Source organism: Lycium ferocissimum, chromosome 4, assembly GCF_029784015.1.
Source record: "Lycium ferocissimum isolate CSIRO_LF1 chromosome 4, AGI_CSIRO_Lferr_CH_V1, whole genome shotgun sequence".
NCBI lineage: Eukaryota > Viridiplantae > Streptophyta > Magnoliopsida > Solanales > Solanaceae > Lycium > Lycium ferocissimum.
In genome coordinates, this window is record NC_081345.1 from 26,414,086 (window position 1) to 26,436,725 (window position 22,640).

Below are 22,640 nucleotides of genomic sequence, written 5' to 3' on the forward strand. Positions count from 1 at the left end.
GTTTGAACCATTTGAATTTGATACTATGTGTAACACTTTAATCTATCATTCCATTCTCCTAAACAATAACTAGATATTTGAATTATTTGCATTTAGGCATCACAACCCCGTCTAATCTCACCTCAGTGGGTTTCGGTCATAAAGTGAAATACCGGTGCGTAATTTGTCTTTCTATAACTTCTAAGTTATCTATTCATCAATTAAGGGGAAGCAGATAAACAGATACATAGTTTCAGAGTTGACTGGATGCACTTTGGCTACACAAGTTTGGAGCAGAAGCTTACTAGACAGATCAAAAAGTACTCAAATTGTATATATCTTATGCAGAATAAAATCGAAAAGTTTTCAAATGGTGATCAACCGTGAAAATGCCTTGTCCACATATAGAATTGAGCCTTCTGCTAGCACCCTGTTAATGAAAATCCCTTACTTCCAAGCATTAGCATCTCCGACGCACAATGATAAGCTCTCGTCTAACGCGCGATGAGTCACAATTTCGAGAATATACATAGTGGCACTAGATTAGCCATATTTAGGTGTAATGAAAATGGCAACTGGCTAAGAAATAAGCAATTGAATTTCCCCCTTACACCCTAAATTTTAGATTTAAAAAAAAAAAAAAACTCTTAATTAGAAAATCTTATTGTATTGGTTCTGAATAATGATAATTGGGGTGTTTAACGTAAATGAAGTTACAATCACACACTTACAATTGATCCAATTTTACATCAGATCCTATTAATCATCAAGAATTGTTACAAAGACACCTGAATTCAAAGTTTATTCACTAGAAAGCAGAGTAAACCAAAAAACATAAACTCAGATAATAATCATCAGTCCAAACTCCTAGAAGAACAAAAACAAACACTCGTTTTCTAAGAAATCACATTTAAAGAGGTGCAAAGTATTACTGACCAGGATTCTTGGGGGGAGAGGTGCAATTGCTGTAAAAACGAAGAACATTATTGTTATTGCAGCGGAATTTGGAGGATGTATGAGCAAATCCAATAGAAAGAAAAACAGAAAGCTTTCTCATTGTTTCGATTAGCTCCTTGTTTCGAATGAGCAGAGAAGAATGAAGGTTCGTTAGAGAAGTGCGCCAATTAATTTGTTGAATGTATAGTGTAGAAAATGACACACGTGGCCATACGAGGGTCCAATCGTTTTTGTCTTCGCATTGTATTCTCTCTTCTCTCTCCATGATCGCATTAACCAAACCTTTCTACTTTGGAGGGTAGTTCGTTAAACTCACAAAATGGTTAAAAATTAAAAGCATAATATATAAATAGACCTTCAAACGTTTGGCAAAGTCGCGCTTCACTTTTTTACAAGTGCGTAAGTATGCTCTCAATTTATAAAAAATTGAACACGTAAATACAAATGTTAACGTGACATATAAATTTGGAGGTGTCTATGTGATTATTTTGTAAGTTAGAGTGTTCAACTTATAAAGTGGAGACAAGTTGAGGTGGTTTGTCTTTGCTAGCATAGTTGGAAAAATGCTTTTGGTACCGGCAAGTTAGAGAGTCTATTTAGGTATTATGCCAAATTAAAATGGTCTTCATTTATGGATTTTGGTACTATTGGTCCTTGATGTATAAACATGACGCTAGAAATGATCCTTAATGTACTTTAAAAATGATCAGTTTGGTCCTAAATCATACAAGTACTCCCATCGTCCCATATTACAAGTCAATTTGCAAAGTTAAGATAGAATTAATTTATTTTTTCTCATCTTACCCTTAGTACCAGAGCCGGATCTAGGATTTGAAGGTGGCGGGTGCCACAATTTTCTTAAATGTACATCTTATTAGGAATGTGTATTTGGGTCGGGTCCATCTCTTTTTAGTTTATTCGGGTCAACTTAATTGGTTTTTTTTATTTGCAAATATGAAAATTAGATCTCAAAAATTAAGAAACGAACATAATCAGCATCTTAAACAAGGAATCAAACTCATTAACACCCATTAACAACAGAAGTAAAATCAGCATTTTCACCAAGGGACTTGCATCTCTTATGTATATTAAAAAAAAATGAATTTACATAAGTAAAATAACATCTTCAATAAGGGAATTACACCATTCAAAATAAGAAAAATAATAGAAAACTTTTCAATAGGTAAATACTCCCCATAAATAAATGTAGAATTAGATAAACTACAAGTTCTCAAAAATAAATCATAAATTTCATATTTTTTCTAAGCGGTGCTTACGAAATTTTCATCACAATTTAAGTAGTAAAGTGATTTTAATTTAAGTTAACAATTATAGAATAACATAAATTTTTATAATACACTCTCTCCGTCCATTTTTATTTGTCCATTATACTAAAAATATATGTCCACTTTTACTTGTAAGTTATATAGTTTGAAAAACCAAGACATAATTTACCATTTTATACCTATTTTACCCTATTATTAAGTACTCCAATTCATTTCTCATTTTATTTATTGCTTATTAAGAGTGTCCCAAGGCAAATATAGACAAGTAAACATGGACAGAGGGAGTAATAAACAAAAGAAATTATTAAACAAAAATTGAATTTTTTATCTAAATCCAAAATTTCCATTGAGACCTAAGTTTTTCGATTTAAATACTCACAGATTTGAGATTAAGAGAAATGCTTAATTTAAGAGATTTTGAAGTTTCTATTTGTGTGTTCTCGTTAGAGATTACAGATAAAATAATAGAAAAGAGGAAAGGCAATATAAATAATTAAAAGATAAATAGAAAATTGGGAGGGCCGAAAAGGGAATTACTGGTACAAAGGAAATAAAAAGCGCAAAGAAAAATGGGAGTCAAAAAATGTTCAAGATAGATTCAAACTTGAGTCAAAATGGCAGTGGCACCTTTGTCTAATTTACGGCCAACGGGTAGCAAGATCAAATATTTAACCTAATTTAAGCAAATTACAACATAAGTATATAGAAAATTTATTAATCGAGGGGGTGCCATGCCACCCCCACCCTAAAGGGTGGATCCGCCCCTGCTTAGTGCTAAGTGTTATTGAAAATAATCAATATGGATTAGAGTGTAATTAAACAGAGAGAGATAAGGTAAGATAGTAAAAATACACCTTTTATTTATTTGATTTCTGTAGTGGCGTGCAAAGGGAAAAAAAATGAATTTGGGATGGAGGGAGTATGTACGGGTTTGATAAGTAATTAAGAGAGTAACATTAGAAGTATGCATAAATACATGTATGTGATTAATCATTAATGTAGGATATGTGAATATCTATAACCAGAAAAATGCTAAATTTGTGTAACTTTTGCAGATATCAAAGACAGCTACTCTTTTAACTAATTCATACCATGTGTATGTTTTATTGGTCAACATTTCTTTTTAGTTACTTATATAAGCAAAATGGGTAATAAAGACTTCAGGGAGCATGTGAGAAAAGTTGGACATATATGAAAAGTTGATAGATTGAACCATAACTTTATTCGCGTTGTGACTTACTATGGCAAGATGGAAGGAGGAGAGACGTTTGATCTTTAGATATAGCAATAATGTTTGTCTTGCGATCTTAGAGATTTTGATATATCATGATTTAATTAATTAAAGACAAAAGTAGAATTTACATAATCCAATATTGATAAGTTTTCAGCAAAAAAGAGAATTTTGATAAGCAACCATTGTTCAAATTTTTTGGTTTCAATTTCTCTATGGTGATTTATACTTTTAATATTGGACGCACCGATTTTTTTTATCCTCGTTTAAACTGCAAAAGATACCAAAAAGAAATACAACTAATATGTTAAATAGATTGTTGATGAGACGATTTGCTTATCACATGTTATTTATTCTGCCGCCTTCTCTTTAATTTATCTCTACAAGATATTTGTTATCTATTAAAACAGCGCAATTCAAAAAAATCATCAATAAGAACTATAGTTAATGTTGATGAATTGATCTTGCTGGCGCTTTCCTCAATTCTTATGAAATATTACATATTAGAGGTTAGCAATCACCAAAGCTTATAATCTAATTATTATGCTGAAAAAAATTCAATATCACCTTTCTCCTTCATAATCTCTCCTATAAATTTAAGAAGATTTACAAATAGACAAAAAGGTATAAATATGTCAAATATTGTAGATACACTAATCATATCCTTCGTATGGATTTCCTTTTGTCACTTCAAGATCCTTACGAAGCAATTCTATTTGAAGACCAATAGAGAAATTTTGGACCAATATTTGTGAATATTGATTGCAATGGAGTACCTTTTTGATACAACTATATTAGATACCTAATGTTTTAACTAATTCAAGATACACACGTGTAGAAAAGATATTAAAGAGGTAGCGAAGCGTAACCTATCAAGGACTTCCCACTTTGTAAATGTTCTGAAACTTGCCCACTAGGAAAGTCCCAGAGGATTTTGTTACTATTGAAAAGTTATACATGGATACAGTAATCCTTTTAACTAAAATCTCTCTTCTACCATCAGTTTAGTGGTTACCATATACACAAATTGTGATGCAAAAGTGCTAGCATTCTTGTTGTCACCCAGTTAGGGAGTCGAACTACTTCCCATAAAAAATTTCATGAAAGATAAAATTTCAATTTTTTTACTACGCAAAACTATGTCATATAATTAATTATTTAAATCACTATAATTTTTTATTTTTTTTAAATGGCCACTAAGTTTGTATTATTAATAATAGCAAAACAAAAAATAGATGTCTTAAAGCAAAAAAGAAAACAAAAAGATCAGCTGAAGAGTCGACCATCAAACAAAACAAATCAAAAGACCCAAAATAGAAAGTTCTCGATGGCTAATTTCCCGATACTTGACCGTCGGAGACATCACCAGCGAGCTAGATCGGACTTCACCCAAGGTTAGATGCTAGCTTCACTGCTTTGGATCATTTGTTATCTTTTAACCTACTTGCAGTTCACAATGCCTCAACTATTTAATGTACCTATACAATACATGTTTTTGGCATAATGCAGAAGAAAGAATTGCATATTATATCAATTAAATTTCCTGATTCAAAAGTTAGACTTCACAAGCTTCATAGATGGCTTTATTGCGACATCATCGAAGGACTCACCTGCTCCACATGAATAAAATCTGCTATTCTAAAAACAACCAACAATAGAAATAAGTTAATTAGAACACTTTTGCACAAGAAGGGAGTAAAAGGGGCATAAGACTTTTTTAGAAATAAATAAACAAAATATACCAATTACGACATACCAAAAGTTCAAAAAGGAACCTTGACGCCTCATCTCGATCAGTTTTTCCAGCTAATAAGATGTTAAATGCATAATACTCTTAATTTTTCCTGTATTGTGGTTAATTTATTAATAAGCATTTGGAGATATGTACATTCATAAACAATCGGCAATTTAAAACTCCCTGCAAATTTTGAAATGAAACAATGGCAACTAATATAATAACTCACTTATCCAAAAAATAAACTAATATAATAACTCAAAATCAATATATCGTATGACACTCAAATATCAACTAATCAATAATGGGGGCTTTGTCTAGTGGAATAAGTACTCTTTTTATAGATGCGTTAAATCTTTTCCTTAATATATTAATCACATGAGGATTTACACTTCATGTTGTAGCAGATTCAAGAGCCTTTAATGTCAAAGCTACCAATATGTTGAGGCGATCGACCTGTGAGGGAGTAGGTGGGAGGGTATCCCTGATCAGGCATAGTGGTAGAGAGAATTACAAAGGTGTTATTAATACGTAATGAACATAGAGTTTGATTTTCATCCAAATAGTATAATAATAAAATACAAAAAATTGTTTCTTATACTCCCTCTCTCCTAATTTATGTGACACGTTTTCCTTTTTTGTCTGTACCAAAAAGAATGATACATTTCTATATTTAGAAATAATTTAACTTAAAACTTTCCCTTTTACCCTTAATGCAATGATTTACAGTCACACAAATATCTATGGCTTATTTTAGACAACTCTGTTTAAAAGTCTTCCTTTCTTTCTCAAATTTCGTATCTAGTCAAACTATATCACATAAATGAGGAGGAGGCTCCCCTCTAGTAGCCAATCCGTCCAGTTCCTCCAGTTGGGTATTAATTTTGTTACACGTGTCCCTTCAAATAATGGATGATTCAGATTTATTTGCCAGACCAACCATAGTTAACCCCTTTCTTTTTTTCTCTCTCCACCGCCAACCTCTCTCTATTCGCTTCTTATGGCCTGGATTATGATTTAGAGGCGTTCAGTCATAGTTCAGCACACGGTAGCTTCGTGCCACTAGCTTTTCAACCAAGCGCGATGACCAATTGTGTGAATCAATGGTTGTACTAAGTTGAATTACTATTGCGACAACCGTCATCGGTAGGTAAAACTATCAAAAATTGCACATTGAAAATTCCAACACCCAGAGTAGCGAGGTTCAAGAACTCAACCGGAGGTATATCAAGCACTTTGTTTGAAGAAATTTTATGTTGGGATGCTTCCATGGGGCCCCATCATGTGGCCATAGATATGGAAGAATGGAAGTTGATGGTCCTTCATATGGTCAATTGCAGCCCCAGGAGTTTCCTCTAGCCTAGAGCTAAGAACATTAGTTTTAACTCATGTAGCATGTCCACAAATTGATGCTTATTGGGAATTTTAATGGTGTACTAACTAGGTTTGATATAATTTCTTTTCATATCTGAAGAGAATGATAGAGTTGAAAGGTAAAAGAATTGTTATGGTTATGGCGGAAATAACTAGCATCATAGTAGGCTGTAACACATCTTTCATTCTAGCCAATTAAAAGGAGAAAATCTTATAGGGACAATTTCTCTGCATTTTGCTTCAGTTGAATCTGCAAAATTTCTAACCTGAGCATATATACAATTGCTCTTCTTTCCCAGCTTTCTGATCTCAAATTCAGGAGAATGGGGTTGTGATAGAGAAGAGATATAATCATTGACCATATTTAAAATGGTGGGTGTTGGAGCAATTTTGGATAAATTTGGAAGGGAAAAAGAGAGGTTGGCCGTGGAGAGAGAAGAAAGAAAGGGGTTAACTATGGTTGGTTTAGCAAATAAATCTGAATTATTCATTATTTGAAGGGACACATTTAACAAAATTAATACTCAACTGGAGAAACTGGGCGGGTCAAGCATGGAGGGGACCCGATTTCCATAAATTGGGACGGAGGGAGTACTAATTACACTTGAAGATATCAATACATCAAGTACTATTCTAACTTGGATGGTATTACCACTCAAATGTTTTTAACTTTTTTGGATTTTAGCATTATAAGGTTCTTTAATTTGTTGAGGGTAGGTTACTTTTCCTTAGTTTTCATGTTTATCGTGTTTGGACTCTATCAGGTGTATCTTTCTTTAGTTTTAGATTCCAATTGGGACTCATAACTCTATTATTATTTATTGTAATGACCATTTTATCCAAGGTGGCATGTAACTTAATTTAGTTTTCGAAGGACATAAAAGTTGATCAACATTTTAAGAATATTTTTGTCGGAATATTCGTGCTTTTATAATATAATATTGATGCATATAGATAAGACACCTTGTATTCTAAAATATTCAATTTTATTTAAATAAAATTCCAACAGAAATTGAGTCTCTCATTTGAGTATTGTGAAGGAAGTATATGGTGAAATCAAACAACTTGATGCATAAAAAAAAAACACTTGTCAAATTTACGAGGGGCGACCATGAGTACTTATATGGTTCTCTAAGGGGCCGGATCGAGTCCGATCAGAAATTTTTTGAGTCTTAGGGTTAGAAAATTTAGGGGGTCGACTTAGGGGTATTTTGGGGGATGAGATTGACCCCTTACCCATTCCTAGTGGCTCGAACCGTATCAGGAAAGTTTGTGAATTTTTTCCTTATACTTCAAGCTGCAACGTGCATCTAATGATCAGGGAGAAATGGGGAAATATAAAACTATCTAAATTTTAATAGGAAAATATTGAGTAAAATGAAGGACAACATAACAAAATAAAAGTTTTTGCAGAACTTCCATATAGTAGTAATGTTTGAGCTTTGCCTACTAGAACTAATTAAGTGATCATGAAAACATGTATTGCTGCATAAGTACATCTTGGATCTTCTACTTTTCTAATAAGATCAGTCAAATACTTTAGGTTCTTTAAGAAGCACTTCCGATTACTTAGAAGAAATAACGAAACCAAATAACATAGTGCAGAGAAAAACTATTCCTCTTTCAATTAAATAAAATAGTGAACAAATTGCAACTCAATTCATAACTCCATGAACAAATCCAAGCACAAAACTAGAGTTAAAATCCACAATAAATCATATAAACACCATATTTGGTAAACCCTATAAGAAACTACTCCATAATAGAAAAAGAAAATATAGAAGAATGAAAACAAAAGACATTACAACTAATGATTGATCCAAACTTTGGTATTGAATCGGTTGATAATGGACTACTTCAAGGACTTGTCATTCTCTTCTCCTTTTCTCTAAAAAAAAAAAAAAAAAACATTGCCCAAGCCAAGTTGCCCTATTAGAGATGACCTCAAGCTTACGTAGTTTTTTTTTTTTTCTTCAAATTACTGAGTTTTTTTATAATAGAAAATACGGAAAACATAATTCAAATCCACCCAAGATTGGTGTCATAAATACAAGAGCCTCTAATAATAGGAATACAAGTCTGAAACTGCGAATACATTGTCCGAATACTAAAGAAAAAACATAATGCTAAAAATGATAGAAGAAGGAGGGTGCTACGGAACAGCCAGCAGCTCACAACAATCTCCGGAATAAGGTCAATATGAACTCACTCAACCAATACTCCAGCTAATTATACGTATAATTCTGGGCCTGCTGTCTCACTCGGCCCTTGTATTCATTACGATCATTGATGTAGGCCCTTGTCTCACTCGGCCCTTGCATGCATTATGATCATTGATGTATAGCTCATAACATGAACTTTGTCTTTTGGATCGTCAGATTTTGGCCAATCAAGCAATTCTTGGATACCTGCCAAAATTTGTTTAATGCTAACGTCAGAGTTCCAATCCCTTTCCTCATCGAGGATAGGCATACATATTGTTTCTGATGGATAGATATTAGGATGAAAGAAACCTTCACGAAACTAGCACCTGGATGGTTTGGTAGGATAGTGTTCATTGAAGTACATTGTCATTAGATATTTGGCACCTCCCCAGTCAGTCCCACCTTTTTCGGGGATTATATAGGTCAAAGGGGTATGACGATGAATTTCTAAAACTGTCCTCAATTAAATATTTACTATTAGGAAAGTGCGATGTAACACACCTGGGAGCTGAGAGCGCAGATTTGACAGAAGTATTGCCCTTGCTGTGCTTTGAGTTGCGTGGTGAAGCTTTAATTGTGCATCTCATCAGGTGGGGTTTCTTCCATTTTTTCTTGTTTCTAGCTCTTTTATCTTCTTGTGTGGTCCTACAATAAAAGCAACATAAATTAACCATATCCGCACATAAAATCTCCCCTTTACAATTAGATCATGTCAATAAAGGCCTAGAAATATCAAGCATAGTCAACTCACTAGAAATTAAATAAAAATCGAGTTGAAAGTAAATATTAATATAACTAAAGAAAAAATCATAAAAATAGTTAAATGTGTGCATATATACCCCAAAAGTTTCATTCATTTGGATAACTTTTTAAACGGACGCCAATTTGGATATTTTAGGTAATTGTCCCACAAGGAACACAGTTTCATTGCTTTTGTTGATGTTTTTTCGGAGTTATATAAATTCTTTTGGCAGAAACGTGATTTAGTAGCTCAGTTCGTTGGCTACCTGAACGTTCACCTTGTTGGTGAGGGTTCGAATCCCCTTGTTGTAATCTCCTCCCCAGTTTCCCCTTTCCCTCCCCCCTATGTAATAATAAGAAAGAAAAAAAAATGGTTTAGCATCAAGTCCCCCATTCTCTTAATGCAAATAAAAGCACGGCTGTCCTTTAAGCCATGTGACAACATAAATTAAGCACCATTCAGCTAGAGCAAAGGTAACGAACATGACAGTAACATACTCTACTGTAGGCAGGGGCGTCTATAGCTTGTTGGTACCAAGTTCATAAACCAAGTATTTTGACTTTGAATGTAAATGTATGCATAAAATTTACTAAAGCTGTAATAAGAAGTAGATATGAACCCATAACTTTAAAATATTAATAGATGCAATGCTACGAATCTTAAAAGATGAACTCATAGATTTTAAATCATGGATCTGACTCTAGTCTGCAATCTTTATCCACTAGATATTCAGTTAAGGAATCCTAGCATGAGTATTCATCAAAGCCAAGCGTAATTGGATTGAAAATAACTGTGGTGGGCAAATAAAGAGTGCCAAAAATTAACTTAAATTAACTTTGCAGAAGCATATATGATTAGCTCGAAAAATCATGCAGTGAAATCATACTGCTTCATTAGAGACAACAAATACAAAGACACTTTGTGAAGCATTAAAAAATGCACAAAAACTCACATCGATTAGCAAACATCGTGTGTCATGCACCTCGTCATTTCAAAATCTTTCCTTTATAAGAAGAGCTTGATTCAGCGACTCCAAATCTTTAAGTTTCTTGTTCATTTCCTCAATCTGCAATTTTAGTGTTTGCTGAGGGGTAAATATGGTATGCAAGGACAAATATGTTGAAAAGTATAATGAAAGGTAAATATAATTTTTTTTTTAAGTACATGGGCAAATCTGACCGTTTCCTTTATATGCATATTTTTCTTTTTGATAACTGTGGTAGCTGACCGTGACACAGTGCAGAAGAATTTAAAGATGTTAGGAAGAAGCAGTATTTTGCTATGGTTGAAATGGATAGTTTAGTGAATGACTATAAGTTCCATCTTATTAAGAAGCACGAAGATTGAGACGATAATAAAAAAAACTAGTGCTGAGTTGGGTTGAAACTGAAAGATGTCAAGTTGAAAGATTTAAGTGATGTGTTGAGCATATTCAACTTCCACCAATAATGCTTAATTTCGCACTCGAGGCATTTGAGTTCTGTTTTTTCGGGCCTTTTATACTTGATCGAACAATAGTTCACGCGTAGTTGAATACTTAATATGCATAATTTATAATACTATATTAATACAGATATATAATAATTTAGAGGTTATTATGCGATTAATAATGGTACAAAGTTCATGCAAGGTCTGGGATATCGTACTCAAGATTAGCTAAAGGTAGTTTTATCATTTTAGGTACTCACATCCAGTGGCGTAGATAGGAATTTTACCAGAGGGGTTCAAAATATGAAGCAGTAAAAACACGAAAATTACAGGATGAAAAATGAAGTGGGGTGGCGAAGGGCAAAACCAACTTTAATCCCTGAATTTTAACCCGCCTTCTCATGCTTTGTTTAACATTTCTTTCTACATATGCCCTGCTCCATCGAGCGCTTCTTAAAAAATATCCTTTCACTTTGCAGTTTTTTATTTTATTTTAAACTTTTATTTTCTTATGAATAAGTGCCCCTTTAGTCATATATTACTTTGAAAATCGTCAAGGTTCTTAAAAAAGGTGTAAGCATTGAATTACTAATATTTACTTATATTTACTAATATAATAATACATATTCAGTAGAGAGGTCGTTTCCGATAGACCCTCGACTCAAGTAAACTCGAAAGGGGAAGTAATACGTCTGAATACTTATACGAATTACTTAATTCTCTAACTTAGATCTCCGATAACCCCAAAGTCTATACTCGGGGAGAACTCAGTTTTTTCATGATCATTTGGTTTTTGTGCAAATTCGCATGATAAAAGAAGTGAGATGACTGAATAATGGCGAGATGCAATGCTATTCAGATTTAACAAAAACATAAATAAATTACAATGCCAAAAACCATATATGATGAGAGTAAGGCAAAATACTAGAGGGGTTTTGCGGTCATCCCTTCAAAATATCCTAAGTGTCCCCATGGTGTGTAGTAGCAATTATCCCTTAGTTTTTTGTTCCAGAGAATGTATAGATAGAATTAGTTAGCTAGGACTAAATGTGCTCCATTATTTGAAAGATGGAGGATTATTAGTGCTCCACCTCAAATAATAAGGACCATTTGGAGTGGAAGTCCAAATATAAAGGATCTTTTTGGGTCTTTCCTCAATAACAGTATACCTGAAAGTGTAAAAAGCTAAAAATTGGGGGGAAAAGGCAACATGCAGCAAGCGCAGTGGGTGAGATTCGAACTTGCAACATTGCATCAATTTTGAACCACCTTAACCACTGAAGCCAAGCTTCTCCATTTGTGTCAAGGACGTTCATTAAAGAGTATATATCCATAAAAGACAAATTTGACCTTTCATTTACACTGTAATTTTCCACCGATGAACCCCCTTCCCCACCCCTAGCTCCGCTCCTGCTCACATCCAATTATAACTAATACAAATCTTATTTCTCATTTTATTCCTGATAAAAATTAAAAAAAAGGCATAAATTCATAATTTAGAGCTGTTAAAATGGGTCAGCCCAGCCTAACTCAATCAAGCCTTGTGGGAAAAGAAATTTGATGGGCTAGGGCGGGGTGGGCCTTCATTTGAAAGGGCCTTAAAATGGTCAGCCCAACTCAGCCCTAAAAGGGTTGCTGGATAATTTTTTCCAATCTTTTTTATAAGAAATTTCTTTTCAATCTAGATTAGAACCGATAAGTATGTCAATTTGTTAACATTTCTAACATTTGATTTTATAGAAGTATATAATCCTATGACAACTTATAGCATATTCAACATCAACACACATCAAGCACATTTGATTCCGTTTATGGTAAAGTTATCTTAATTAACATCTTCATCTTCGTCTACATATATATGTAAATTTAATTAGTTAAAAATTATCAATTAACTACGTTTCAAAAATTAATAATATTTAAATTAACTTAAAAAATATTACCACATTGAATTTGGGTAAAGCCGTGCCACCAATTTTGAGTAGCATAAGTGTTTGGACATTTTCATGATGGATGCAACTTTTATACTTGGTGATTAGGAATTTTAGTATTAGGACTTAACGCTAAATGAGTAAAGTATTGTGTAAGATACTAAGACTTATTTGGTAATCGGTATTCCTAGTTTTACTTTTTTGTCACAATTTTCTGTAAATTTTATATTTAAATTAATTTGCAATCATGAATGCAACTTCTACACTTGGTGATTAGGATTTAAAGATAAATGAGCAAAGTATTGTATAGCTACTAAGACTTATTCGGTAATCACTATTCCTAATTTTTACTTCTTTTTTCCCATATTCTTTTAAAATCTAAATTTAAATTAAATAGCATTTTGGCCCATGGGCCGGCCTTGCCCTAGCCTCTGTCGAGCCTTAAGAGCCGGCGAGCGACTTGGGACTGGGCTTATGATCCTCAATTTTAAATGGACTTAAAAAATCTTAACGTGATCCAAACCTAGTAATGGGCTGGGTTGGGTTGGGATGGCCTCAAGGGTCACGCCCATTTTGACTACTCTAGTTCATACATAAATTATTAGCATACTAGCACTAATACTTTTTAGAAGTGATGCTTACTTGCTTATATGTATATTGGAAACCAAATTACATTAATTAGAGTTTTGTTCCAAAAACTAGATGCTACTCCCTCCGTTTCAATTTAAGGGTTTTATTTTCTTTTTAGATTTGTCCTAAAAGAAAAGAAAATCTATATTTAGTAAGTTTTTCAATTTCAACATTCGACATGATAAGTCAAAGATCATAAAATTTAGGGATAAGGCACCCATTACCCCCACCGAACTATCGAATTTGCTACACACCTTACCTTTCCTCGGGCCCATACCCCCTAAACTTATTTAAAACGGAATAATTACCCCCATAATCTGATGTGGCAAAGAGAGTGTGTTTCACTCTCTTTGAGAGAGTGAGAAACATAAAAAAAAAAAAAGGGAAAACTTAATTTTTTTTCCTTAAAAATCTGCATTTTCTTAAAAATTTGAAAATAAATCTAGTCTTCCACATTTAGTTTTAAAAAATGGGTTTTCCACATGTTAAGAAAATAATTAATTTTTTCAAAATTTTATAAAAATTCAGTTTGAAAAATAAAAGTGTCCTAAGAAAATGAAATCATGAAAATCAAGATTTTTTAAGACATTTTAAAAAAATAATCAAGTTTTCCATATTTTTAACAAATCCATTTTTCCATATTTAAAAAAAAAAAAATCATTTTCAGCTTTTTTTTTCTTTTTCAAAAACGGGTTTTTAAAAAAAAAAACAAATTTTCAATTTTTTTTTAAAAGGGTTTTAAAAATCCTTTTTTTAAAGAAAATTCGGTTTTTAATCCATGTTTTTAGTTTTTTTTTTTTTTTAAATGGGTTTAAAAAAAATCAAAAAAATTTCAAATTAAAAAAAAAGACGGGTTTTAAAACTCATTTTTTTTTTAATGAAAATTGAGTTTTTTTATTTTTATTTTTAAAAAAATTGACACGTAAGTGAAAAAATTTAAAAAGAAAACAAATAAATACACATGGCAAGGAGAGTGTATGTCACTCTCCCATATGAGTGGGCATCGGCGTTTAGGGTAGAAATTTGTGCATGTTACGAGTTAAACCAATAACCCGAACCGATTATTGAGTTATTGGGTTAATGGTTCGGGTTAATGGATTATCGGTTCGGGTACCGGGTGGTGTTTTTGGGTTATTGGCTTATTGGTTCGGGTCGCGGGTTGGCCATTTTTGTTAACGGGTTGCCGATAACCGGATAATAATTTAATTAATTACTTCTACCTTTCATATATATTATCATTTAAGTATCTTGCTTGATTCAATATTAGGAGATGTATGAGTCTAATATCAATGTTCAAAGGAAGTAGTTTTAAAACAAAAGAAAAATAGAGAGATCTGTATGATTATTTGATCTAATAGATGAGGTGGAAGAAGTATTCTCTCGGTACTCCTCATTTTCTAATTACTGTGCTAACAAAGTTCCATTACGTGCTTCATAATATCTGCTGGATCAAATGCTTCTTTGGTTGTCATCCATAGTTTATTTGGGAGCAATAGAAAGTATAAGCGATTGTTGACGGACAAAGCGAGTTCATTTGGTGGTTAAGCCATTTTTTGTTGTGTGAAATCTTAACGGTTAACCGATAACCGAAGCCGATAACACACGATGATAACCGATTAACCGATAACCCATTAATCGATATTTTAACGGTTCTTTAACGGTTTAACATATCTACAAACGATAACCAATAATTTAATAGATAATTTTGAAACTTAACCAAGGCGACCGATATGCAACCCTAGTTTAGGGGGGTAATTATTTCATTTTAAATAAGTTTAGGGGGTAATAGGACCCTGGAAAAGGTAAGGTGTGTTGTAGCAAATTCGGGTATAGTTCAGGGGAGTAACGGTGCCTTATCCCTAAAATTTAAAGGATAAACACATTTTTAATTTATGATCACAATATTCAAAAGTCTCCCGCACTTAACGGATTGAGAATTTGCAAAACACTTCGGGTTTACTTGTTTGTTAGATTTGGTCATTCGCAAAGGCCGATGCTATGAAATGCACCTAATGCATATAAATTGCATAAATACACATAGATACCATACGTAGTCTTACCTTGCATTTCCGTCGTGAATACACATACTATCCCGTCATGAATACACATACTAAATGCAAATTGCAAAGAAGTGCTTTCCGAGTATTATATCAATTTTGAACAATAATAGTCATAGATTAGCATTTCTCGCCATTAATGGCATCAACCAAATGCATCATTTACCCTCAAAAGCAAAGCTTTTTTGTACACTTCACAGCAAGAAACGAGAAGCAGAGCAAAACTGCTTATCACTTCTCCAAATCTGCAATTCTCTTCCAAAACTCCTTCAAATCCAAACCCATATCTTCAAATTAGGCTTACAAAGTAACCCACTTGTACTTACAAAATTCACATCCATTTCTTCTGACCTTAATGCCATTACCTATGCTTCATCATTCATTTTTTCCCCATATGTTAAACCGCATTTCTTTGATACTTTTCTTTTTAATACCTTTATCAGAAGTTATGCTGTAACTAGTGATTTAAAGAATGAAGCTTTGTGTTTGTATGGTAAAATGTTAAGTTATGGTATTTGGCCTAATAAATTTACATACCCTTTTGTTCTTAAGGCTTGTGCTGGTATTGGTGAATTGAAATTAGGTGAAACTGTTCATGGTTCAGTGTTGAAACTTGGGTTTTATGATGATTCTCATGTTTTGAATACTGTGGTTCATATGTATTGTTGTTGTGATGGTGGGATTGAGTATGCACGGAAGGTGTTTGATGAAATGCCGCACTGGGATTCGGTCGGGTGGAGTGCGATGATTGGCGGTTATGTGAGATGGGGTTTGTCTAGCGAGGCTGTAGAGTTGTTCAGGGAAATGCAGGTTGTTGGGGTAGCACCTGATGAAGTTACGATGGTTTGTTTGTTGTCTGCGTGTATAGATTTGGGTGCGCTCGAGCTAGGGAAGTGGCTCGAGGCATATATCGAGAGGGAGAATGTTAGAAAGAGTGGTGTTCTTTGGAATGCTTTGATTGACATGTTTGCAAAATGTGGTGATGTTGATAAGGCTTTGAGTTTGTTTAGGAGCATGCGCGAAAAGAATATTGTTTCTTGGACTTCGGTTATTGATGGTATGGCAATGCATGGCCGGGGGAATGAAGCTGTTTCGTTATTTGAGGAGATGAAGAAAGATGGGATTGTACCTGATGATGTTTCCTTTATTGGGTTACTTACTGCTTGTAGCCATTCGGCTTTAGTTGAGCAAGGTAAGCAATACTTTTATTCGATGAGAAAGGAATTTGGGATTTTGCCTAAGATAGAACATTATGGATGCATGGTTGATCTGTTATGCAGAGCTGGACTTGTGCAAGAAGCATTGGATTTTGTTAAGAGAATGCCCATTAAGCCAAATCCAGTAATTTGGAGAACACTTATTACTGCTTGTCGTGCTCATGGTGAGTTGAAGCTTGGTGAAAAAATAACAAAAGAGCTGATAAAACATGAACCTATGCATGACTCAAATTACGTACTACTTTCTAACATTTATGCGAAAATGTTTTCTTGGGAGAAGAAGACCATGATTAGGGAAGTTATGGCGAAGAAGGGAATGAGAAAGGTTCCAGGAAGCACTATGATTGAGCTATACAACGAAATCTATGAATTTGTCTCAGGAGATAAAAGTCATAGCGAGTACAAAATTATTTATCAGATGGTGGATGATATTGGAAAGGAGATTAGAAGAGCTGGATATGTTGCTTCAACATCGGAAGTGTTGCTTGATATTGATGAAGAAGATAAAGAGGGAGCTGTAAATAGGCATAGTGAAAAGCTTGCTATTGCATTTGCCCTTATGAAGACACCTCCTGGAACTCCTATTCGAATTGTGAAAAACTTACGAGTCTGTGAAGATTGCCACTCTGCAACTAAATTCATCTCTAAGACTTACAAGCGAGAAATATTGGTCAGGGACAGGAACCGATTTCACCGCTTCATAGATGGGGTTTGCTCATGTAAAGACTTCTGGTAGCTTAATGTGCATGACGTTGTAATCAATATCAGTCATGGCAAGCCAGGAGTTTCTTCGTCATGCGCGTTGATAGCTGAGCGGCTTATCTGATATGCCTGATCTTCTTACGTAAATGATGGAACTAGAAGTATGATGCTACAAACGAAGATGTATTTTGGGACGGTCTAAATCCAGAGAACGTGTGGGACATTATTTTGGTTGTTGTAGGCTATGCTTCACCTCTGAGTTTCTGGTTCATCATGCTCAGTATGTAGAGGCATTGCTTGGATAAAATATGTAGGATGTTGTTAATCATGGCATGGTTGGCTTCCTTAAACATCGTCATGAAGGCAGTTATACCCAATTGATTGTCTTTGACTTGTCGGGTGACATCAAATCCAACAAAGGTGATCGATGCATGAGCCTTGTACAATTGACAAACAAAATTAGTGCTCAAAATAGTTGGAATATGCATAATAAATTCATCTTAATTTAGAAAGATGCTTTGAGAAGGGGAACCTCAGCGTAACAGTAAGAGTTGCTATTCTGTGATCAGGATGTCACGGATTCACGGATTCAAGCAATGGACATAACTTCTTGTAGAAATATAAGTTAAGGCTGCATAGAATAGACCCAATGTGATGGGAACTTGGTGCATCCGACTGCCCCCTCAAGAAAGAGACTTTATGCTGTGAGATGTTGTATTTTAAAATGCTTTTGATTCGCAAAGCATACTGCTTACTCGATTATTCGCTCTGCCAAATCCGGGAAAAATCCTTTTCTTTAAAACTTCTAGTATCGTAGTCCTGGGACCAAACGGAGTGGAGAAACGAAAGTGACAAGAACAGTCTTCTTTGTATAATGTACATTGAGCTGCTACAGCTAGGTCGTATATTAGAAATGTTGCATAAAGTTACTAGGTTCCATTTTTCAATTGTCAAATACTACCGTATCAAAAAACGTACTTCTAAAGAGTATAAAGAATAAATCTCTTATGAAAGTACATATTCCGAGATAGTAAAAGAAATTAAGAAATAAGAGAACTAATTTAGGCACAGGGAGTTTTCTAGCTGAACCAAGACATCCAAAAATAACCATGTTTCAGTATATACTTAAAATGGTTCTCTGCAATCGATTTATCTAGCATATACGTAAGAGTCAAATTCTGATACTTGTGAAGGTACAAACCGGAAAACCTACTTGTGGACTTTGATGCATTACAATTTCCATTGGATTGGTCCATATATGAAAGATAATACTGAGCAAGAAAGCCGATACGCTAAGGCACAACGGCTTTCGCGCAGCTTATTGTCGTACGTTACTTTAGTAAAACAATCTTTCGCACTTAGAGCTCAGCCTTTTTGTAAGTTCGCGAGCAGGACTTGCTTAACCGGATACATGGAAACAAGTAACTGTATAAAGAGATGTCAAACATTTGAAAATCATGTTACAAACACCCACTCAAAATGGACTAGAATTAGAAATGCAGTGTTACTTCAATGGTTCACATATAATAAGTGACTAAGGTAGTAAATTTAGGGATAAAAGTTGTAAGTTTGTCTAAAAGTTGGCAACATTTGTGGCTTAAAAATTAACTGTATTGCAAGAATTATCACTTCAGTTGCATCAAAGTGTGTTAACAGTCGGTAGAAAGAGGAAAAGTATACCATAAAGATGAGATTCCCATGAACTTTAACATGGAGCAGAGAACCATCTCAATAGGAAGCAAGAACATATCTGAAGTTGCAAATGGCATCAATATGAACTTAAACCGCAAAACCGGAGCAAGAAGCTGTTATTAAAGTGGATAAAAATCATGAAAGATTGAGAGTCTGTTTGGTTTAACTTTTAAAAATTGCTCGTTTTAATAGGCATTTTTATCAAAATAACTTTTCAAAACAAAACTTTTTGAGTTTGGCCAACTAATTTGAGAAGTATTTCAATTAATATTTGACTGATTGTGTTTGGCCAATCTTTTCAAGAAATGTGTTAAATTATGAAAAGATGTATTAAAGGTCATTTTATAATTAGTGTTATTTAAATAGAGAAATAATTTGATTTTAATTAAGTTCTTATTTTTATTTAGTTAAAATTTTAAACATAAAATAAAAATATATACTAAGGCTTTTAATTAATATAAATATAGTTAAACAAAAAAGGAAGAAAAGAAGAGGATTGTGTTTATATTTGAGAGTTATAAGGGTTAAATTATTTTTTTGCTTTTGCTTCTGCTTCTTGAGAAGCAAAAATTTGGACTCCCAACTTTTTCCCAAAAGCAGAAAGGCGACTGCTTAAAACACTTTACTTTTAGCCAAAGACCTCCTATTATCAATTTAGGACTTCTGAATATGTTACTACTAATTGTTAAAAACCAAATCCAGGATACCTTCACAACTCCTTCGCTGAGGGGAGAGGAAGGAGAAAAAAGATTGTCACCAGGCAAACTTGTAAGCAGAATATAGAAACAGCTACAAAAGGTATCTGGAATATTAACTCTTAACTATAACATATGAATATAATTTGCACTCAAAGATGAGCTTTGGATACCCAAAAATCCCAAATATGAAAAAGAAAAGTAAGCTAATCTTATCCCAAAAAATAAAAAAGGGTAACAGCTGATCCAGCCAATATACCTAATCCCCAAGATCCATCAACAGCAAAAGCCATCTTTAAAATTTCTTAAAAAAAACACCACATTTCATGTCATGCAAGACCTTATCTTCCTGCCATAAATATAAAGTTAATTACTTCATACCCAATTTTGTCAATATTCCCAATTTCTTCTCAAATTAGTCCATTGAATCACCCTTCTTCCCTGTTCCATTCTGTTCTCTTTCTGTCAACAAAACCCCACCTTCTTCATCATCCTGCTGAGACTTCTTCTCTGCTTCTTTTGCCTTTAACATCTGCAACTTCTGATGATTATAATAAGCAACTCCCAAGAATGCTAATCCATACCCAATCAAGTTCAATGGAGTCACAGTATCCTTAATCACTGACCAAGAAAATGCAATAAGCAGCCAATCTTTAACCACCCCACCAATATTCATAGTCAAAGCAGAAGTCTTTCCCACTACCAAGAACACAGCTAAGTTCAATGCAAATGCACATAAACAATTAGTACCAAAAATCACAAAATCAAAACTAAACCCTCCCAAACTATTACTATCTGCTCTTAAAACTGGAAGTTCCACAAAAACCCATGGAATAAACAAGAAAACAAAGCAACTAGGAGCAACATAGTACAAAGTAGCAATGGGGTTTAAATTAATTCCTCTTGAATTCAACAATATCTGAATCATAACCAACCTAGTTGCCTCAACCAAAACAGCAAGTAGCTGAAGAGAAACCCCAAAAGAATCATACTTCGCTTCACCATAAGCAGCAATACCAACACCAACTGAAATTGCCAACATGTTACACATAGTTGAGTTTTTGAAATTATCCTTTTTAAACAAAATCCCAATGGTGTATACAGCAACTGGCATTAAGGCTTTAAGCATTTGAATGAAGGAAACAGAAAGATAAATATAAGCAGAATTTGAGAGCCATAAGGAAAGTGAGTAAAGTGCACCAATGGGAAGTACACATGTTAAGTATACTCTTTGAGACAAGGTGACAAGTTCGACAAACTTAAGGATACGTACGAGGAAAAAAGCTAGACAAGAACAAAAACCCATGTGGATCATTGTAAGGGAAATAGGGAAAGGCCAGTTATAGAGTTTTTTATCAAGAATGTACTTGTTGTATACAATGACTGTAGCAGAAAGGACTATCCAAATTGCTAAGTAAGTGTAGGAAAGAATTATTTTTTTCATTACTTCACTGGAAAGGGTGGTGGCTTTTGCCATCATGACGGCGGTTCACGGCGGAGGAAGTGGTGGTGGTGGGGTGGGTGGGGTGGGGGAGAGGGTGGAAGTGGGGTTGAGCTGAAGTGTGTTAGAGTTTTGAGGAGATGGGGAGAAGTGAAGGAAGGAGTTGGATTTTATGTAGAAGTCTTATTTATTATTATGCATGTTTAGTTTAATTCTACTTACTATGTAGAAGTCTTATTTATTATTAGCATGTTTAGTCTAATTCTACTTAATATGTAGAAGTCTTATTTATTATTATGCATGTTTAGTCTAATTCTACTTACTATAAATGTTACTTAATACAATCAGGATATTTAAAGTAAGGACTTAATTAGTACTAGGATCTTGGTATGAAACATAAAAAATATTACTTCCTCCGTCCAATTATTATGCCTTTTTAGTCTAACTCTACTTAATTACTGCAAATGTTAATTAAAACAATCAGGATACTTAAATTTAGAATTTAATTACTAGGATTTTGGTATGAAGGATAACATGAAAAATACTAATATAGGTGTGTTCAATCCTCTACATTATTAGATTGAGTATTTAAAAGTCTTGTATATAGTAAAAGGTTATAAATTAAACTCATGCACTTTTGGCATTAACTCAACATAATAAATTTTGAAAATAAATATTTTACTTTTTCTAGCATATCATGAAATTATCAGTTTAAGGTTTCTCTCCACTGAAGCAACTCAATGATTAAAAGCCTATAATATGAAAGTGTCACAAGTTTAAATATAGTGGTTCTAATTTGATTTCCCTTAATTTTTTAATAACTATGTAAAAAGGAAAAGAAAATCTAAAAGTATTCAAGCTCATAATCAAAATAATAGTTATACTCGTACTTTTGCTTACCAAAAAATTGACCTTTTGTCATCGTATTTGTCTCGGAATTGATCACCTAAAAGTGATATTCTAATCAATCATATTCTGCAAAAGTAAAATGAGACTGATACTTTATCTTTTCTCAACAGAATTTTACTTATGTGCTGTTTTTTAAAGATTACATGTGTTTTACTAGCGTACGTCGATATTTACTAGGAAAGAGGACCATATTGCATAAATTCTGAATTTATTTCTTCACTAAAGTGACATTTATCTTGGAAAGGAAGATATCAATGACAATTACGAAGTGCAACTTTAAAAGAGGAAAATCAATTGATACTTTTCATGAACAAAAAAGGAAGAAAAAAGTAAAGGAAAGATTTAGATTATGAAGTCTTATCTATGTTTTAAATGTTCCCCCCTTTTCTTATGTGGGAAATTACTCTTTTCCTTTTGGATTTAAAGATGGATT

General features: G+C 33.5%; 2 protein-coding genes and 1 long non-coding RNA gene across 3 annotated transcripts; 1 reads left to right on the top strand and 2 right to left on the bottom strand.

Moving 5' to 3' along the window:
• Positions 1 to 8,477: 8,477 nt before the first annotated feature.
• LOC132054511 (uncharacterized) lies at positions 8,478 to 10,957 on the bottom strand. Its single transcript, XR_009414314.1, has 2 exons — positions 10,461 to 10,957; positions 8,478 to 9,411 (listed from the first exon to the last, which is right to left on the bottom strand). It is a non-coding gene; the product is annotated as an uncharacterized LOC132054511 (long non-coding RNA).
• A 4,628-nt stretch (positions 10,958 to 15,585) lies between these two features.
• Positions 15,586 to 18,178, top strand: LOC132052001 (pentatricopeptide repeat-containing protein At4g21065-like). The gene has a single exon (XM_059443320.1). It carries the CDS (start codon positions 15,609 to 15,611, stop codon positions 17,502 to 17,504), a length of 1,896 nt encoding a protein of 631 aa, XP_059299303.1. The 5' UTR covers positions 15,586 to 15,608; the 3' UTR covers positions 17,505 to 18,178.
• Positions 18,179 to 20,170: 1,992 nt separating this feature from the next.
• On the bottom strand, positions 20,171 to 21,400 carry LOC132054512 (probable sugar phosphate/phosphate translocator At4g32390). The gene has a single exon (XM_059446504.1). It carries the CDS (start codon positions 21,335 to 21,337, stop codon positions 20,273 to 20,275), a length of 1,065 nt encoding a protein of 354 aa, XP_059302487.1. The 5' UTR covers positions 21,338 to 21,400; the 3' UTR covers positions 20,171 to 20,272.
• Positions 21,401 to 22,640: the final 1,240 nt, after the last annotated feature.